Source organism: Aplysia californica, unplaced genomic scaffold (assembly GCF_000002075.1).
Source record: "Aplysia californica isolate F4 #8 unplaced genomic scaffold, AplCal3.0 scaffold00041, whole genome shotgun sequence".
Taxonomy (NCBI): domain Eukaryota; kingdom Metazoa; phylum Mollusca; class Gastropoda; order Aplysiida; family Aplysiidae; genus Aplysia; species Aplysia californica.
Window position 1 is genome coordinate 1,346,159 of NW_004797311.1, and position 20,208 is coordinate 1,366,366.

General features: G+C 39.5%; 1 protein-coding gene across 1 annotated transcript in view; it reads left to right on the forward strand.

Annotated features, from left to right (window-relative positions):
* The first annotated feature begins 7,433 nt into the window (after positions 1 to 7,433).
* The window catches only part of LOC101860724 (putative pre-mRNA-splicing factor ATP-dependent RNA helicase PRP1), an 18,278-nt gene continuing 5,503 nt past the window's right edge, over positions 7,434 to 20,208 (forward strand). Inside the window, exons 1-11 of the mRNA XM_005092144.3 lie at positions 7,434 to 7,549; positions 10,206 to 10,315; positions 10,947 to 11,095; positions 11,423 to 11,613; positions 12,401 to 12,602; positions 13,182 to 13,358; positions 14,163 to 14,417; positions 15,747 to 16,005; positions 17,004 to 17,195; positions 17,623 to 17,745; positions 18,221 to 18,411. Of these exons, the coding sequence (XP_005092201.1) occupies positions 7,494 to 7,549; positions 10,206 to 10,315; positions 10,947 to 11,095; positions 11,423 to 11,613; positions 12,401 to 12,602; positions 13,182 to 13,358; positions 14,163 to 14,417; positions 15,747 to 16,005; positions 17,004 to 17,195; positions 17,623 to 17,745; positions 18,221 to 18,411 (1,905 nt within the window). The 5' untranslated portion in view covers positions 7,434 to 7,493. The remainder of the gene's footprint in view (positions 7,550 to 10,205; positions 10,316 to 10,946; positions 11,096 to 11,422; positions 11,614 to 12,400; positions 12,603 to 13,181; positions 13,359 to 14,162; positions 14,418 to 15,746; positions 16,006 to 17,003; positions 17,196 to 17,622; positions 17,746 to 18,220; positions 18,412 to 20,208) is intronic.

Consider the following 20,208-nt stretch of genomic DNA (forward strand, 5'->3'; position numbering starts at 1 on the left):
TATTAGACTACTATTATTATTACTATTTATATTATTATCATTATCATTAGTTTTGTGTTAATAATTCAATACGACGGTCGTTTCCGTGATTGTGAATGAGTGAGAACTATACATTTATCTTACAATAGCCAAGACTACGCATTCTGCCGTTAATCTGGTTTCCCATGGAGCGCACACCCTTTGACTTTGACTCTATTTGGAACCAAATGAAAGGCAAGGAGGGAAAGGTTGCTCGCGGACTCGACTAAAGCTATACCTTTCATTTGCGCGTGCATGGCGTGTATCAGTGCAGTATAGTTTTCACAAAGAGCAAAGAGCGGTGACCATGACAGTGCCCAGGCTAGAATTTATTTTTGTTTTATTGCTTCTATAGAATACAAAGTCTTTGATTTCATCGAAAATTTGGTAATGTTTTAAGTTCTCAGAAAAATAAATATAAACTAGACATGCATCCAAACATATAATTCATAATTAATAGTCTACATGTAAATCAAGTGTCATCAGTCTAGATCTATATCCATATTGATAACAAAGTGTCAGAAAGGGGAGTGAGATGAGACGATTCAACTTAATCCAAACATTTCACAGCAGTAATCGAAGAAATTGTCAAAACAGCGTCGTTAAATAAAAGAATGTTTATATAGATGGAAAACACATGCGAGAGACCTTAGATTCACGGACGGTGTAACACTTAGCTCTGAAAGTGAACAACAAATGGAAGTTAACCTCAACATCATAAACAAGCAGAGCTACAAAGTTGAACTTAAAATTCACTACAAATATCACACACAAAAAAACAAAACAAATGCATGGCGAACAACACTAGTGACGACACGGTAGCTATAGAAAACAATAGTGGGTGATATGCGGGTGCTCTGGTGGTGTGGTTTGCTCCTTCTTTCTTATCAAACATCTAGCGTCCTTACTTACCTCTCCTCCTTTTTTGTGTCTATTACTCTCTTGTAAACCTCTAACCTTTGGCACTTATGACCTTACTGAGTCGCAAGTGTCCAAAAACGTAATATATTGAAACTAAGAGAACAATAAAAATGAAAAGGTGACAGAATGTACATGTAGGCCTACTTAGCTTGGGTCAAACAAGTATGGAGGACAAATGAAAAACTGGTGAGAGCAGGATACATTATGCGGCGTAGGGTTACTTTGGAACATAAAGAGAAATATTTACAGATCAGAACTGGTCGATATCACTAAAAAGACAAGTTTTTATCTGTGCTTTGTCCCTGTAAAAAGCTATGCGTATCAAACCTGGCCAGTTACCAGACATATAAAGAAATTGAGGACAACACAGGGAGCTATAGAAAAGGAAAATGTTGGGTATAAGCAGAGCTGGTTGTAACGGAGTACTTGTACTTACGTTACAATTTTCGGTAGTTTTACTGTACTCCGGTACATTTTTGAAAACCAGTACTTTTACTCTACTCCGATACGTTTTTATGAAAGTATTTTGAGTATTTTTAAGTACATTTTGAGTACTTTTGAAGCTTAATGAAAGAGTAAGTGTCGGCATTTCTGAGCATAATTAACGGAATATACACCCGGGCGGGCACAGCCGATCAACCAAGAGTTAAAAGTTGAGATCGAAGAACGCCCGTCGCGTCAAAGATCAGCCACTCTCGTGAATGTGATCGATCACAAGCGTTGTAAAACTCCATGGAACGGTACAATGTTTGCCCCAGACGGGATCACACCGAGGTGTGAACTGACCGATGCGTTTCTTTTCCCCAAACATCACACCCGCCACCTCGCCACCTAAACTTAAATCACTCGCTGAGTGGGTAGGGCCTACAAGTTCGCTCCGGGCAGGGTCACATCGAAGTGTGAACTCTTCTCTGACCATCGCAGGCAGTGAAGGCAGTTTTTCTCTATTCCCGAATTTGCGAGACAGCCTGAATTTTAATTGGTGGGGGTCACAACGTAATGGTGCATAACGACGAAGGCGGGGGGGGGGGGACTCAATCAGAGATGGAAGGCCTAACATTTTGGACAGGTGGGGGAGGGGGGCAACTGGATAAACGCAGATAAAGATCTCGAGACTCACGACAGGCAATCAATGAGTGTATGGCATGCCACTGTGTTTGGTCATTAAGGTTGACCACTCTTTGCTCGCCATATTGTCATAAACCCATCCAGAGGTGAGTCACGTCAGTTCATGGGTGACTGTTGATTCTTCCTTGGCTTCGTCGGTTAAGATTCTGTATTTCCCTTGCTCCTGAACACTGGGATCTTAGACGGAAGACTACGGTACTGTAGTAGAGAATCTTTGGGTACCCTACACTTACTTGACTCTAGGAAACTACCTTTACATGTACGATGTACATGTATTTTGGTTTGCCGCGGGCGCCGTGAACTACACAGTGTGACCAAAATCTGTCTTACCACTATAATCAATTGAAACTGAAACTGATTTCTAAATGTATATCTAACAATTTTTTTAGGTTACTTAAATTTCTTTTAAACTTTTTTGTTTGTGGTTTTTTCTGAAGGCTACATCTATTTCTTGAGGATTTGTTAATGAAGAATTCAAAGCACTTCTCCATTTTTTTTGCTGGCCATTTTCATCAATTTTATGTTTTCTTAAGAGCAACTTTGTCTATACATTTTCCAATTTGGATACTTTCCCTGAAGAACTTTCTGACCTCTTGGACTGACTTACATATTTGATCATATTGTTTTGCTCAAACAAGTTCTATTCATAATATCACTTAGTTGCGTCTGTTTGGGGTTGGGTTTTTTTTTCAATTAAACGGACCATTTCCACCTACGTTCAGTGCGTATTCAAATGCTTTGTATACTGTTTACCTTTTTAGTAATAAATGGCCTACTTTGTCAAATATACTGGATATATGTTATTCAATATATTTTGCATTAGCACTGAAGTGTTTTAGCATATATGCTAAAGTACTTAAAATGTACTCATAAGTACTTTTTTTTTAAGTACTTGCACTCAAGTAAATTTTACAGGAAAGTACTTTTACTGTACTTAAGTACATATTTTAGATTGTACTTAAATTTGTACTTAAGTACCTTTTTAAAATTACTTTTATAACAGCTCTGGGTATAAGATTACAACGAGCTGTGGGAAAGGACAGGAAAAAAGGATATATAAGTAGAAATAGGACTAAGAAAATGGCAATGGATGGGACATTGGGACACACCTTTAGAAAACCCAGTGGAAACATCACAAGACAGTCGCTGTCAGTGGAACCCACATGGAGCACGAGGCAGGGGTAGGCCAAGGGAAACACGGAGATGTGTGGAGGAAGGGATATGAGAGAGATGACAAATAGATCCAGTCCCCGTCCGGCGTCCAGTATTTCCAAACTAAAAGAGTCTTAGTTGTTATTATTATTGTAGTGTATACATGTTACTAGTCTATTGTGGTGTACCGTGAGTAAGCAGTACGCAATAGGGGAAGTTGGAAAGGGGGTCTCCCTTCCAACTTCCAAGCGGCCCCAGGCCTAGACTAGGCTTTCAGTTCACACATGCTAAATCCAGCCCCGTTGCAGCCTATCAACAGACTTGTATAAACTAGCCTTGGCTTTGGCTAGGCCTACTCCAGTACAACGCTGGTGGAGTGATGAAACCTCGTAACCCTCAATTTTTTCGAAATTCGTTTTTTTGGCTTAATGTCTTCTCCCAGTCCTTCTTCACAATGTGTCAAAAGTACAAGGTTAAATTAGTACGAGAAAGTATGAAAAAAAAACTTAATAAAAAAACCTCGTATGTTTGCCCCCATGATATCCTGGCGTGATGGAACCTCGCAACCCTCATCCCGTGCGCCGATCTGCTTTTGCGTGGTTTCATCACTCCCGGTTTGAAAGAGCGGCGTGCTTATACGAGTTTCTGGATAAGCCTTCTATATGAACTAGCTTAATTGAAGCACCCATAACTGACATTGTCTGGTGCATTTAGTGTATCTGACGGAATAAAGAAATATTTCATTCATTCATTCATCCTTACATTCATTCATTCTTTAATTCATTCACTTTATTTCAGTCAGTTCAGAAGTTCAAATATGGTCATAAGTGAAGTACTTACATTGTGTAAATATATTAAAAATCCATTCATTAGGATGACTAACGTGCTGGTAATCAAGATGTTCTCATCGAGCACAAACGTAGTTAGAATTTAAGTTAAGGCAACAGTCACACCTTGAAATGACAGGTGACGGTAGTCCTTACCAAGACTAGGTGACAGATCTGTGCACTCTCCTGATGTCAACAGGCCATTCTGTTTATCAAAGAGAGGGTAAGCTGTCGCATCTTCTCAGACTATTTTTAGTTTTAGTACAGGTTTTACGGCGCCCGCAACTGCATACGGTCATACGAGCGCCAAGGGTTGAATGTCAACAGAGAAGTCCTTACAGGGAATCAGACTTACTCTGCTCGCCTCTCTAGCTTCAGCAGCACAAAGTCTGCTTCGACTATCAAGGCACCCCGGAAATAGCGGGTCACAAGAGTGTGACAAACATACAGAAGAAGTAGAAGAAAATGACGATAGTAAGGATTAGGACAGAAAAAGCAGCAGTTCCCTGTTGTAGTTCAGGCACATTTATGAGCATGACATTGTTAGATCAGTCCATTTACAATTATACTGTGCACTAGAACGAGAAATGTCTCCCCCTCCCCTTTGGTAATGGCCTAAAGACATTTCTGTCAGTGACACCGCCCCGAGGGAGTCTCAGACTATGAACCCGCTGTGTAGTCGACTCCTCCAGTTGTGGTTGAGACCGAATAGTACTGAACATAACCATGGTCTTGATGACTCTGAAGTCTTTAGAGGACATTGTGACAAATTTGTGCCTCAACAACACAAGTACATGTAATACGGACATTTCCGAATCTGTATTGAATATCTCCTTCTAACTGTGCTCATCACCTAGATCTTTATACCCTACAAGGGCTGGGCAGACCACGTTCCATGAATTGACCCCACCCACCAGGTCGCAGTCCTTTCCAGGGCTGTCCCTGATATGTGGAGATAAGGAAGTATCAGCTTCATCCCAGACTGAGTCTGCACCAACACCGGTGTCGCCTGGAATCATACCCCAAACCATACTGACGTTTCACTAGGCAACTGTAAGTCAGATGCTGAATTATTACCTTCGAGGTCACAGCAACACGATCTGTAGACCAAATTCAGGCACCTTAGCCACTTTTCCTGGAGCCTGATCCCCAGACACAGCCCATTTGTGATGCCAGCATAAATGATGCTCCACAGAGGAAAAGAAAGGGTTTTTAGGAGTGGCAACAAATAAGCGAAAAGCTATCCGTGGATCAGGACAGGATCGGAATACGTAAAGGTTCAATGAAAATCCCAGCTAAGTTATTGAAACCAAACTGTGGTTGCAAGAGCTGGACTTTGAAATGTAAAAGGCTCTCTGAAGTTGATAGACATTCTAATTTTGATTTAGTGTGGACCCTTTCATGGGATGACTGACTAGTGGACCTCGGAGGAGGTATTCAGAGACTAAACAGATAGGGAATACCTTCAATAAACACTTCTAAAAGGTGACCATAAAGTGCCAGTGTGTTAAAAGGTGTTCCTGAATTGAACTGGGTTGGATGAATGATTTGTAAGAAACATTTAGAACCAATAATTATCAAAGCAACTCAGATATCTACAAAGTATATGCACAAGTCTGCCAAGACCACGGGAGGCGGTCTCTCAACAGACCCGCCTCGATGAAGCATTTAAGCAGAATCACCTGTCGCTGTTCATGTCAAAGATATATATTATGTGCGACCTTTGCATCAGTCGTGAAGTTGACAATGTGCTGGAGGATCTTTGGAATGCTCACATTCTAGAAAAGGAGGCAGAGTGCAAAGAAAAGGAACGAGATAAATCTGAATCCATCAAATCCCTAGCCAGTGATGAACCTAAAATGGCCGTATTTTCAATGGATCTTCAGCATCAGTCTTACATTACAAAACAAAACTCGCTTTTCATAACTTTACGCTATCGGATGCTGCAACACGTCAGACTACTTTTTTACGTGTGTCATGAAGCAGAAGGGGGACTTATGGCAAATGAGTTAGCTTCATGTCTGTTGGATTTCCTGAAGAAAAAGCTGGACTTCCAGAAAACCATTATCGACAGCGAAAACTGTGGTTACCAATACAGAAATGCCACACTAGAAAATGTTTCTCTCAGCCTGTTTTCAACAACACATGGAAGCACAATTGAACAAAAACATTATATTAAATGACAAACACAAATGGAAATTAACAGTGTGAACTTAACTATTAAGAGATCGCTTCGAAAAACACGCATCGAGGTCCTTCAAGACTACCTTCATTTCTTCATGATGGCAAGAGCAAAACAAGAAACTTATCCAAAAAAATATTCGGATCACACATTCTTCAAGGAATATTCTAAGTGTGGAAGCTACGACAAGCCTATAAAACTAGGTAGAAAAACCGGTGATCCTATTGTCAGGTGTTTGAAGTACATCCCAGACATGAACATCCAGTTCAAGATGCACCTCAAATATGAATGGGCTGCCGTTCCGAAGGACACATAAACATAAAGTCCATCCTACCTCACCACTCTACACAAAACGTTAAAGTACAATCACCTACAGGTGCTTAAATCTGTTATTGCCAATATGCATCGTCACTTCATGACAATTTATACCATTAACATTAATGGTTGTTCATTATGATTCAACATCTCTTATTAAAACAATCTGTAGTGCAAACAGAGACTGTATTGCAGAGATTTATTTTGAATTTGTGCATTTTAGTAAAACTGGAAATAACCAGATCTAATCTTGGCAAATTATAGTGAAACAAATTGCATTAATAGCAATCCGTTTGAGGATTCAAACATAAATTCTGCAGGTAACACACATTTATTTGACTTCAGTTGGCCGGGAATTGAACTCTAAACCAATTGGTTTCGAGTAAACATCTTTATCACTTTGTGGCGTTTCAAAAAACAGACGCATACTGCAACCAAAATGAGCAGCGAGAAAACTCGCAACCCTCAAACTCTGTCCTGATGAAACCTCGCAACCCTCCCGCCGGCTGACTACGTGGTTTCATCACGACGAAAATGGTGTAATGAAACCTCGCATCCCACAGCGTAACCACATAAACAATAGAAAAGTTATTTTTATGTACTAACCACGTTTCTAACATGTTTTTATCTATCTGTACCAACTTTGGTTCATATAGGTCATTTTATTCAAGATTAAATCAGTTTTTTGTCTCTCCTGTAAAATTTTCCTTTCTGGGGTTACGAGGTTTCATCACTCCACCAGCGACAAGCAACAACATGGCTTGCTAGGCCTTGGCTCAAAGGCCAAAGAGGTTGAATAGGCTAGGCCTAAGCAAGCAAGGCCTAAAAGTCAATGGACTGAAACGATTTTCCTCCCTTCCTTCCATGGCCCACAAAATTACGGGACTTGGTTATTTTGACTTCCGGTTTACATTCGCTTTCGAAGAGCGAATTATCAATTTTGTCACAGAATGTCAAAACGACGAATCGACGTTGGTGACAGTATGTCTACCAACAAAAAGAACAGGTTGGTCTACAAGGAACAAAGCTAGTGTCTGTCCTCAACGTCTGATAGGAAATCATTCTCCGAATATTAACTGTTGTCTCAAGATCAGGGATAGAGATTTTATATAAGCCATGAAGTATGGTAACCTATTATCGATAGGAATTCATCTGTTTCTGCAAGTAGTCTAGAGATTCGGTGCATTTTCGGTAGTCCCTCCCCCACCCTTATTTGAGCCTAGATCTCTACGTTTGATGCACGGCAAGCTAAGATATCAAACCTGACAACTGCAAGTCATCAAATTACGGTAAAATCACCCGGTAATTTTACTCTAAATCTAGAATCTAGATGTAGATTTCTAGATCTAATCTAGATCTAGATCTAGATTAGTTAGGTCCAGAGTAGTAGCTTAGACCTAGATTCTACACTAGATTCAAGGTTGGGGAGGAACTCCGTAACTCGATAACGATTAACCTCAATGGAATAGATAGAGGCTAGAGGGTTCGAGTTTAAGCTAGGGGTAGGGTTTGGCCTAAGGAAGTGAGGTCCCTCTTCTTTATTGTGTTTGTCGGAGTGGTCCCCCCTTACAGAAGTCCTTCCCTCCCAAGGCAGGCAAGGTTTGGGTTTGGTCTTCTTATCTAGATCCTTGTTTCATCACAATCACTAATCACGTAGAGATTTGTTTTCCGTTTGATTTATTCGAGATCTGTGAGTGATTCTTAGTATCCGTCAAAACTCTTTACCAAATCTGAACATTATTTTACTCACTTCTACTTCTGCACTGTGACTGTGATGTCTCATGGCATATCGGAAGGAGTTCCGCAGAGGGTCTGCAGACCAACAACACTTTAAGAGGGGATATTTTGAGCGGGGTATACCGTAACCCTAACCTAAACCTCAACCCTCACCCTAGCCCTAACCCTAACTCTTGTAGGCCTATAGTTTGCTCAGTGGACCTTGCCTTGTCATGGTAAGTGTCAGCCCTCTGCAGAACTCCTCCCGGCATATCTGTGTGAGTAGTGTGAAGTGACAGTGACACTGATGAGAACTCCCATTCACTGACTTGTAGAATCTATTTCTAGATCTGGCCTCCTAAAACCTCCATAGATGAAAGATAAACAAGTGGGTAATGAATTGGAAAAAAACCCAACCATACTTGAATTTGAATAAAAGAACTATTAGTGGCATTCTCCAGTTTTGGCCCCAAGGGTAGCCTACTGGATTTTGGTATCAACTCAAATACTCGGTTTCAGTGTTTATCCGAAAGAGAACAAGAGATGCGTGTCTATTTTTTCAGTACAAAAGGAGCAATAATAGGCCTATTTTACAGGGGTTTAAAAAGTGGGCTTTCCCCCCTGAGCTTACAAAAACATAGAGGGTTTCGCTGAGCTTCAAACATCATATCGGCACGCGTGTCATAAAGTAATCGTTTAGAACCAGAAGTTATCGTCAGTGAAGCCAAAACCCACACTCTGTTATATTTATCATAGAGGCCAAAATCGGATTATCCCGAATTAGTGAGAAAGTTATAGTAAATTAGTAATTAGTGAAATGACGCAATTTCTCTCTTAACTTGTCTTTAGACCAGCATTCCCCACAAGGCGCCTAGGTCACTCAGCAGTCAGAGAGTATGCTGCGGGAGGTGCTTGAGTTTTTGCTGTGTGTACTGTGGGGGTGTGTTTATTGATAAAGAAAATAATAACGCTCTGTCTTTCGTAGCACACAAAGCATTTTATGTATCATATAATAATGTATTGCAAAAATACATTCATGAATAACCACCTCTCATAAGCTGACTATCATTACAAGTGGTTACACCCATTGGAAATAACCTTTTTTTTAGAAGCTATTGTTTCATGATCTGGGATTCGAAAGATAGCTCAATTTCCAAATGTTTTGCACTCAAAATTTTTCGCTCTTGCTGTGCATTGGCTTTCAAAATCGTTGAATTGGATTATTTTTGTCCGGCAGCATATTGTAAAATCAAGCTCATTTGAAAGGTTATGAAATTGAAAAATGGAAGTCTTGTTCACTGGTTGTTCTTTTGAGTTCCTCATGTGTAAATGGGTCAGTGTGTTCAAATTTCATTGGACAAACATCTAGAGCTATCAATTTACATGTTTGAAACGAGAGGTACGCCTAAGTTTTGAACAACTCAGACGGTTCTAGAAGAAGGCCACAGTCACACACATGCTCACACTTCGGCTGCAGAAATATGGGACCCGAAGGTGCTCGGTGTGCTCAAACTAAGCTGGTACCGGGCTGATTTTGGACCCGTCGGCAAGCGAGGGTGTCAAAATATGCTTATTGGTATGCACAAATATGGCCCCCGGGATACCAGGGTTAAAAGCAAGTAGTTCGGAACTCAGGGGTCATAGCAGAGAGTAATGGAGTATTCTCCCTGATAAATAGCAGTTTGAGAAAGGCTGAAAAGGCTGTGTGTTGTGGTCTTCAGTATTTACAAGCCAAGATCATGATATTTTACCAACAGGGGAAAAAGGTATTTGAGACCAAACTAGCTTTGACATACCCCCACCCCACCCCTTATGTCTTTGACCAGATACTCAGATCAAGATCTAGATATTCTTCTTTGTCAGTCCCTCAACTTGTTCTACTCTATGTCTCAAACTAAAATGCAATATTTGTGCCTTTTCTCCAATGGTTTTTCTTTTGTTTTCAGAGAGGAAGATGCGAGTGGTGACAAGGTTGATGAAAACAGTGGGAAACCTCAATCTATTTTTCAACAGTTCAATATACCTCGCCCGACACTGCAGTTGAACCCTTTCACAGGTAGGCATAGCTTGATAATGATAGTACATGCATAGATAATTCAGTCTCCGCTTGGTGGCAGACGGGGCAGTTCAGTTGTTGTTTTTTTCTAGACGTAATTCTTTTTTAAAATGTTACCAGATTAATAGTTTCAGAGGCAAATTCATACTTAGATGAGAGCTTTTCAATTGCTTCTTTTTTGGTTTGTCAGCTTTACATTTTTTTCATTCACATACTCCAAAACCTTTTTTTGTTTGACTGGAACAAATGTTCAGTGCTTCTGATCTTCCGTATTTTTATGGAAATCCAGACTTTCTGACTGTTCTGTACTTGCTCCCCCATTTTTATCCCCTCCATCCATAAAAAAGTGAAATAGAGTAGGGGTACTGAGATTCCTTTGCAAAGGATCCTTGGATAAGTTCTGGATATTTACAATAATTCTCTCGGCATACTAAGTTAATGTATAGAAACCTTCGTGATTGCAGCCCCCCAGACACACACACACACACACACACACACCAACACACCCCCCGAACTTTTTTGGCAATGTCATTGGAAGCACTCTGAATGTTTGAAAAATATATTTGGTTAAAGTCTGTACTTATCATCATTGCTTTTGCTGTTAACTCATGAACGAACTGTTTGTTTTCAGGACTACCCTTTACTCCAAGATACTATGAACTTCACAGAAAGCGCACACAGCTTCCTGTTTGGGAATATAAAGAACGATTCGTGGACATGGTCACCAAACATCAGACTATTGTGCTGGTCGGAGAAACTGGCTCAGGAAAAACAACCCAGGTGGCATATCTTACATTATTTTTACTTTTTACATGAGATCTTTTTCAGATGTAAACATGAATTGATTTGAACTGAAAATGTAGGGCATTTCTTTTTTTAAAAATAATTGTTATTGTTACCGTATTTCAAAATTCTACTGCCTTACAATCCAGATGGTATTACGGATAGATTATGACCAATAATATTGCTTAAAATTTTAAACAGTTGTTATATGATTAGGTAAGTGAATTTAATCTTAGCTATTTAATAAGGCCAATAGATTAAATTATTTTTTGAGTAACCCTTTCATTCAAGGTTGTGTTCACAAGTGCTTTTCTTCACTTACAGATTCCACAGTGGTGTCTGGAATGGGTAAGAGCTCGTAGTCCCAAAAAAGGAGTGGCTTGTACTCAGCCTAGGCGAGTGGCGGCAATGTCAGTTGCACAGCGTGTGTCAGAAGAAATGGATGTCAGTCTTGGTCAAGAAGTCGGCTACAGCATTAGGTTTGAGGACTGCACATCCCAAAAAACTTTACTAAAGTGAGTGAACAGGGTAGTATGAGCCTGAATTGTCAAGATTTCAAAATAAAGAGGAAAATGTTTCTGTAAGAATGTAGGATAAATTTACCAGAGTGTGAAAACTGGAACATACGGGAGTAGAAGTTTTGACATGAAGGGAATAGAGCTTGATTCTTGCTTAATTTTCAAGAATAGTGCGGAGCCCTGAATTTAAGTTTTGCAGCAGGGGGTGTGGTATGAGCATAAATCTACGGTTCTAAAGGGTCACTGAATAAGGAAATTTAGGAATGTTGTTCTACAGAAGTTGTATGTCAGTGGGGAAGCATGTCATTGTTTATCTATGCTCTCAGCCGTGAACCAAGACACTCAGAGAAGAATTTTACTGTTATGTATTTAGAATTTTTGTCTAAATATGTTAAGGTCACTTTGAACATATTTTCCAGCGAGAATCCCAGTCTTCTTTCCTTTCTTTTTCTCTGCTTTGGTATCAATCGATAAAGTTGACTCACCATACCTTTGTACTGCTAGCCCACATTGTATAAATCCAGCGCTTCTGCTTGTGACTCCATTAATGCCAGCAGTGATTATTTGTTAGTACATGTTTGTTCTCATTTTCTCCTTACTGAAAGTGTAATGTTATTGAGAACAATTTCAGCACTGTATCTGTTTGGAATAAAGTTTATAAATATCATTTTTGGGTGCTTGGTGATCTGCATGTTGAGCCATATATGTTAAGATGCATGGTTAAGGACATGTTTTTCTAGGGCAAGCATTTTGTATACCATCAGTGTGATCTTATTCTTTTCAGGTATATGACAGATGGTATGTTGCTGCGAGAAGCCATGTCAGATCCACTGCTTGAAGCTTATGGGATAATCATGCTTGACGAAGCTCACGAACGTACTCTTGCAACAGACATTCTCATGGGTTTACTCAAAGAGGTAGCAAAGCAAAGGTCTGATCTGAAGATAATCATCATGAGTGCAACTTTGGATGCAGGGAAATTTCAGGTAAATTGATCTTTTACCCTACAAGCATGAGTTCTTATAACAAGTGGTGTCTTGGATTTCATGTTTTGGCAAGGAAATGTGAAATTCTTGAAAACATTAAATCCACAATGTCTATCATTTTCTCAGAGTTCAATAACTTATCAAAGGCATTTTTAAAAATTTACTGTGCATTTTAAAAAAATTGTAGTTTCTGGCTTTGATCCACCTCTCTCCGAAAAGGCATCTCCCAAAAGGCTGCTGCTTATGCAGCTTCTCAAGAAAGAAGAGTCCTGCTTTGTGGAGGGTTCAGGTAATGACAGGGAATTTAAAAGCAATGATTAGGATGATGAAGGAGAGGGAATAGATTTGTATTATAATATTGGAGACTGTGCTCGTGACGTAATTTCAACTCACCATGGGGCTCTCCAGTTGACTTTATTTGGGACACAGTGAGGACAGTGAGGGAAAGGTTGTGTGCACTCTCGACAATAGCGCGACTTGGATTTTAAAAGTTGTTTATCGGTTGTTATGGATTTTTCTCATCTATGCATTCAAATTGATTTCAAAATTCAAAATGAAATATTTACTTTCTTAAACCAGACCTATTTTGATAATGCTCCTCTGATGAGCGTTCCTGGAAGGACACATCCTGTGGAAATCTTCTACACACCTGAGCCTGAGAGAGACTACCTGGAGGCAGCCATTAGAACAGTCATACAGATTCACATGTGTGAAGAGATGGAAGGAGACATGCTTCTTTTTCTCACTGGTCAAGAGGTAATGCTACGTTTGAAAGGACTATTACTTCTGAATATGTAAATAAGGTGAACAGAACCCTGTTCATTGTGAGATCAGTTGTTACATGTTTATTTTTATTTAGTGATACTACCTCTTTTATCTCGTTTACTTTTTTTTCTCGATTCACCGTAAGTAAAAGTAAAGTAAAGTTGTTCCGGCATCCAATTGGGACATAAGGGATTGCCTTGTTAGTGAGACAACTTCCTCGGCCTTCTGCTTATTGGGGTAGGGTGGCCAGGTCCTTTCCATGCCGCCTTTACGTCCTGAACACGAAGTCAGGTACCCATTACTGCTGGCTAGGCAGGAGGGGGCTAAGAAAATCTGTGTCCGGACTTTCCGCTTCGGAGACGAGCGCACTAACACCACACCCTCTCACTCTAAGTACTTTCTATAAATTTTCAATTTTAGACTGCTTAATGAACTTGTATTATATACGAGATATATTTTTGTTTGGCTTTCTGTTGGAGTAAACTCTATTGATGCACTTTTAAAAAAAATTTTAAGTAATTTGAATTGCATAGGTATGTGTCTTTGAAAAAGAAAATTCACCATTATCATTTATGGTCTAAATACCTTTCATTTGAAACTACTTTTGGCATGTATGTTGTTACAAGCAAGTTAAAGGTACCCTATTTACAGGTTGCAGGTATAAAACTGAGTAATTTCATTTGTAGTTAATGAATAGATACACAACTGGGTTCACTTTTCCGTCTTTTTTCAATGTTTTCGAGCTGCCACTGTGAGATTTGGATAAAACCATACCTTTACTGCTTTTCCCCCCAGGAAATTGATGAAGCATGCAAGAGGATTCAAAGAGAAGTCGATAATATGGGACAGGATGTTGGAGATCTGAAATGTATACCATTGTATTCTACACTGCCACCAAATCTACAACAGAGGATTTTTGAGCCTCCACCTCCCAAGAAGCCCAATGGAGCAATTGGAAGAAAAGTGGTGGTGTCGACAAATTTAGCAGAAACTTCACTCACTATTGATGGTGTTGTCTTTGTGATTGATCCAGGATTTGCCAAGCAAAAGGTGAAAACACTGTTATTTTATCCCTGAACTTTTGTTAGGAGATGCTGTAAAGGGGAAATGCGATAGTTTATTTTCTGTCTGTTAAAGTGAAACACATCACTATGGGACTGAGAAAGTCACTGATATGGTCAGTTATATTCTAATGACTGATGTCATTTTGGTACCATGCCGTATCTCACTTGAGCTTGAGGTTGTTGTTTTTTTTTCCAAACAATTGTTTCACAATTTTGAGGCATATTGAATAGTTGAAAGTTATCTTATTGAAAAATTGCAACAAAAGAAAGAAAAAAATGGTCTCACAAAAGAAAAAAAGAATGCATATAATCTGATGTAACAGTTTTTATTTTATCAATAATTTGAAACGGCAATGTCAGGAAGTCTCGCAACTATCATCTGTTGAAATATTTTAACTGTATTACAGAAAATTACTGCCCCACCTGACAAAAACAGCAGCAGGAGCTCATTTTACTTCTGTGTGTGTTATGGGACATTTTCTGAGTAACACAGAAACGACATATAATATAAGCAGCTAATTATTTCTTAAGTATTTGATTGAGGTGTAAAAGCATAAACCAGGGTCCCAGTACAAATATTTTTCATAGTCGCGATAGTGTCATATTTTCTTTTAAATATGTCTGTCTAAAACCCACACAATATATTGTGCAAGAAAAAGATTTATTGCTACTGTTTGTTGAACAAGAAACATTAGACTGAAGAAGAAGCTGTTCTGTTTCCTACTTTCATCCAGTTGTTCGTTATATGAATTACAGCCCCTATTCATGGATCTGACAGCTTCTATTATATCATTGCTTAAGTCATAGCCTTCTAGATCACTATTAATCCTTTGAAACACTGCTAACATAATCCATTTATAGCATTTGCTCCAGTTCACAGAGCTATATTCACAATTCATGGGTGACTTCTCCGGGTTCGTTATAGCTCAGAAAAAGAGCTAACTACTGGCTTTTGGCTTGCGATAGCGTGTACAGGAAAAGCAATGACAATGTTGATTTATAATGCTTGTCCTGCATATACTTCTTGGGATCTGGCCATCAGGCAAGAGGTCACATCCTGTACTATAAATACATGGGAACCGTCACAAGTGCATTAATTTCCAAATGACAAGGTGCACCATTGATATGAATTTAGAGCATTGAGTGATAATTACATTAAAAACTAGAGTGTAACGAAAGACCTTGGAATGCATAGTCAGGTCAGATAGTGATAGTAATAGGATTTATTGCTTCTGCTTTCCTGCTATTGCTCTTTTTTTTACACATGGCTCATAACTATGTTATAAGATCACACTATCAATTTTTACCCCCACAGGTGTATAACCCAAGGATCCGAGTGGAGTCGCTGTTGGTGACAGCCATTTCTAAAGCTAGTGCTCAGCAGAGAGCGGGTCGTGCTGGTCGTACGCGGCCAGGCAAGTGCTTCAGACTGTACACAGAGAAGGCTTACAAGCATGAGATGCAGGAGAATACCTACCCAGAGATCTTGAGGTCCAACTTGGGAACTGTTGTGCTTCAACTGAAAAAGCTGGGAATCGACGATCTTGTGCACTTTGATTTTATGGATCCTCCAGGTATGAGCTTGAGTTTGTTTAGTAGTTATTGACTTCCTGTAATATTGGAACCATTGTCATTGACTTCATTGCTTCTACTTATAAATAAAGTGGTTTTTTATACAGAAATTGCACTCTGCTTACTTTTTCAGCTAAAATAATGGACTGAATTTGCCATGTACAGTACACATGGGGAATGTTTTTGTATTTATTGTTGGCCCAACAATGTACTTTCACTTGGCAGGACAATGCCATTTAGTGGTTTTAGCAGGGGATCCTTCACCTAACTGTAATGTCCCATTTGCAGTGTGTTCTCAATTCCAGATTCTAGTCTTGGAGGGTGAGAGGTACTGCTCATATTGTTTTATAATAATAATCATAGAAACAGCATGCTCTATGCTCTTTACAATTTATATTATTACCTCAGCAGACCCTGGAACACCCAGAAATATTCACAGCTTCCCAGTAAGCATGCAGTGCAAGTAACCGATAATGCACTCAAAAAACATTTTAAAAACTGACAAGATTTTTGTGGTCAGTAGCTGGGTACTCCTTCTTACCTTAATGAAGTGAGGAAAATTTGTGTATTGTACCTTTCCCATGGGCACATTGTCAGGCCTCTGAAGGGGTTTGAGCCTCGGCCTTTCAGTTGCATGCCCAGCAGCATAACTACTAAACCACCAACGCCACACACAACAGGTGCATGGGGAGAAGTTTCTGGTGGAATTCTGGTGAAGTGAAAATTTGGTTAAATATGTGGTAGTTGTGGGACAGAGATTGGAGCCTGTTCTCATCTTGAGAGATATTTAATGAGGACTTTATTCAAGTAAGATGAGTTGGACTGAAGGTTTAAAGTTTAACACAACTCTGTCCACATTTTGTGTAAGTTTTTTTACCAACATATATCATACATCGTTTACAGTTGTTGAAAACATCTGTTTTGTTGGGGATATTGTCACAACCAGCTTGTCAAAGTCAACCCATACAGAAGTGTTTTCTTGTTCCCACATTTTTTCTAGCTCCGGAGACACTGATGAGAGCCCTGGAGCTTCTGAACTACCTGGCTGCTCTAGATGATGATGGAGAAATCACAGAGCTGGGCTCCATGATGGCAGAATTCCCTCTCGACCCCCAGCTAGCTAAAATGGTCATTGCCAGCTGTGACAACAATTGTTCCAATGAGGTGCTATCAATCACTGCCATGCTGTCAGGTATGAATTAATTAATTTTTAAAAAAATAAAATTTGACCCCAACTTGAAATTTGGTCATTTATAGGGACTCTTTTACTGTTCTTAAGAAAAGGTCTTAAAAAAGAATGAAATTCTTTGACTGGCATCTTTGACAAGCTTTTGGTATTCTATGTACAGATGTGTGATCAAGACAGTGCGCTAGCCGCTTTGTTGAACTGAGGAAATTATACTGCAGATATGGTTGAACAAAATAAATGACTAGTGTGTTGTGTTTCTGAAGCATACTTTGTTGTAGGCCTATATGTCCGTACATGATGTATATGTATTTTTATATGAATTTTTCTCTTGATTCATAGTGGCTTGTGCACTGTCTAACATACTGGCTTTGTTTTAGTGAACTAATGGTGCTGGATGGGCCGTGTGGTCCCGCCATCTTCTCGTGTTTAGTCCCTCAGTGCTTTGTGCGACCCGTGGAGGCTAAAAAGGCAGCAGATGAGTCGAAGATGAGGTTCGCTCACATTGATGGCGATCACCTCACCCTCCTCAACGTCTACCATGCCTTTAAGCAAAGTAAGTGCTTGCTCTTTGAGATTATATTGTTAAAATTTGTTCGTGGTAAAGACTCTTTCCTTGTATTAGCTTTTGGGTTTGAAGTAAGCTACATTGAGGTTGAAATACAATAATAGTAATTGGATATTTACATTTTATAATCGATCCTACTGAATGTGGCAAGTGTTTTACGGGTATATGAAATTGAAAGCTGTCTTAAACTGACACAGTTAGGGCATTAAGTTGGGCTGTGATTGAATGAACCAGCCTTATGCTAAGCTGTTAACAGACTTATGTTTATCTTTCTGTGAGGCAGCGGCTGCTTGTTCTTGGTGTAGTAAGTCTGGTTGCTTTCACCATGGGAGCAAAATCTCCCACATCATCTTGGTAAAAAGTTCAGCCTTTTCTATTCGAAAATGCTTTATGTTAATTTATTTTGACAGACTGACTTGTGTTTCGCTTTTTAAGTACCATTTATTTTTATTTTCCCCTCCAGATCATGAGGATCCACAGTGGTGTTATGACAATTTTGTCAACTTCCGTTCTTTGAAGAGCGCAGACAATGTCCGTCAGCAGCTGGCTCGCATCATGGATCGTTTCAACTTACGAAGATCTAGCACAGACTTCACGTCAAGGGACTACTACATCAACATCAGGAAAGCACTTGTGGCTGGATTTTTCATGCAGGTTCGTACCTAATTGTTTTCTGAATACTTTTGTCCACTAGTCTCTTTCTAATGTTGAAATTGTCATTAGAACAGGCCACTAGCTCATCTTTTGTATGCCACAAGTCAACTTCAAATTGTTTTTCTTTAATATTGTGAGACTGTTTTGTGGTTAGCTCTGTTGTTTGTGTTCTTGAAGATGTAGGTAGGTTTTGTCGAAATGTTAGTGTGTTTGAAATGAGTGCCTTCATACTTTTCCTTACTCAACTGCTCTTGTCTTGTAGTTCAAAGCTGCCCTTTCTCAGAATAATTATCATTATATTCTATGTCGTCTACTTAATTTTAACGTTTTGTTTTCTAAGTATATATGTATTTATCAAATAGCAGTTAGAAATGGTCGTTTTCTGTATTTGTAATCCATCTATAATGTGTCTTTTTAAAATAACTCGTCAAATGGAAGTTGTTGGGTTGTTGTTGTTGGGTTGTTGTTGTTTTTTTTTGGGGGGGGGGGGGGGGGTTGTCTTTTTGTTTTTGCTTTGCTTCAGGAAACTGATCAAAGTATGAATGGCACTTGGTTTTACAATGCTCTGCTGGTTTGAGTCCTGAAAGATGTTCTGATCCAAGGTTGCTAAAGGTGGAATTTTCAAGGCTGTCCTTTTTGCAGATCTCTTTAAATTAACTACATCGGGATTGGGGGGGGGGGGGGGATGTACTCAATACCATATCATACAGACAACTTGATAGTGAACACAAGTCAGAAAACTGTACTGGTACTGTACTTATTGCAGACCTGCATGTTTGCCGACAGTTGTCTGAAATCCGACAACCATGATCCGACCCGCGACCCGCCTTATGCTATCGCTAGGCCCACAAGTATTAGACCGATTGTTCTGATGTGGATTCTTTCAAGGCCTACTCCCTTGTTCTCCTAGATCTAGATTTATATAGATCACTAGAGGATTCATATTCCAATTCTGCTGTGTCAAATCCTATTATAGGTTGTGCTGTAATTGTAATGTTAATGTTGGTAAGAGTGCGTTTCATCAGGTGCGTAAATTATTAGATCTAATCTAGACTCAGCTGAGTCCCTGCCCTGTTCGGATGCGGATATCATTCAAGGCCTATTCCTATTCACTTGTTCTACTAGATCTAGATTTATCTAGATTACTATATGGAGGATTCACATTCCAATTTTATGTTGATATTGTATCAAACACTTTATAAAAATGTAGGCCATTATTATGCTCCTTGTTTGTTTTGGGGTGTGTTTTTTTTCCTTTCCATTTGGGACTTTTGCTTGCTTTTTTACTTTTCTGAAGGGCCATTGCAGGTTCTTTGGTACTACCTAAGAATGCAGGTCCCGTCTGTTTAGACTTGGCATCATCCACACAGAGTACTGGATATCGATACTGATTTAAATTTTCGGTATCGATGTTTTATCAGTAGCCAGTAGCCTACAAAATGGGCTGTAAAATTTCACTGTTTTTTTTATTTGACAGGGCAGCAAGAGGGGTTTCAGGAGGGCTTGCCCCCCCTGACCTAACAAAAAAAGGGGGGGGTGTCATAATTTGATGTTTTGCACTTACGTTTGATAGGCTATCTCTTCATTATATCAGTACACGCATCAAAAAGTAATCATTTAGAACCAGAAGTAGGATAATAGTTGGTGGGGTCAAAACTAGTATTCCCAAACGGGACCCACATTTTAAAGTAGTACCAGTTTTTTTGGGGTGACCCATCATGTACCTCTACAAGTGCTGCTGTTCTATGACACCCACACAAGCTCTTATTGGGGGGAATGGATTTAGAGCGGGGGGGG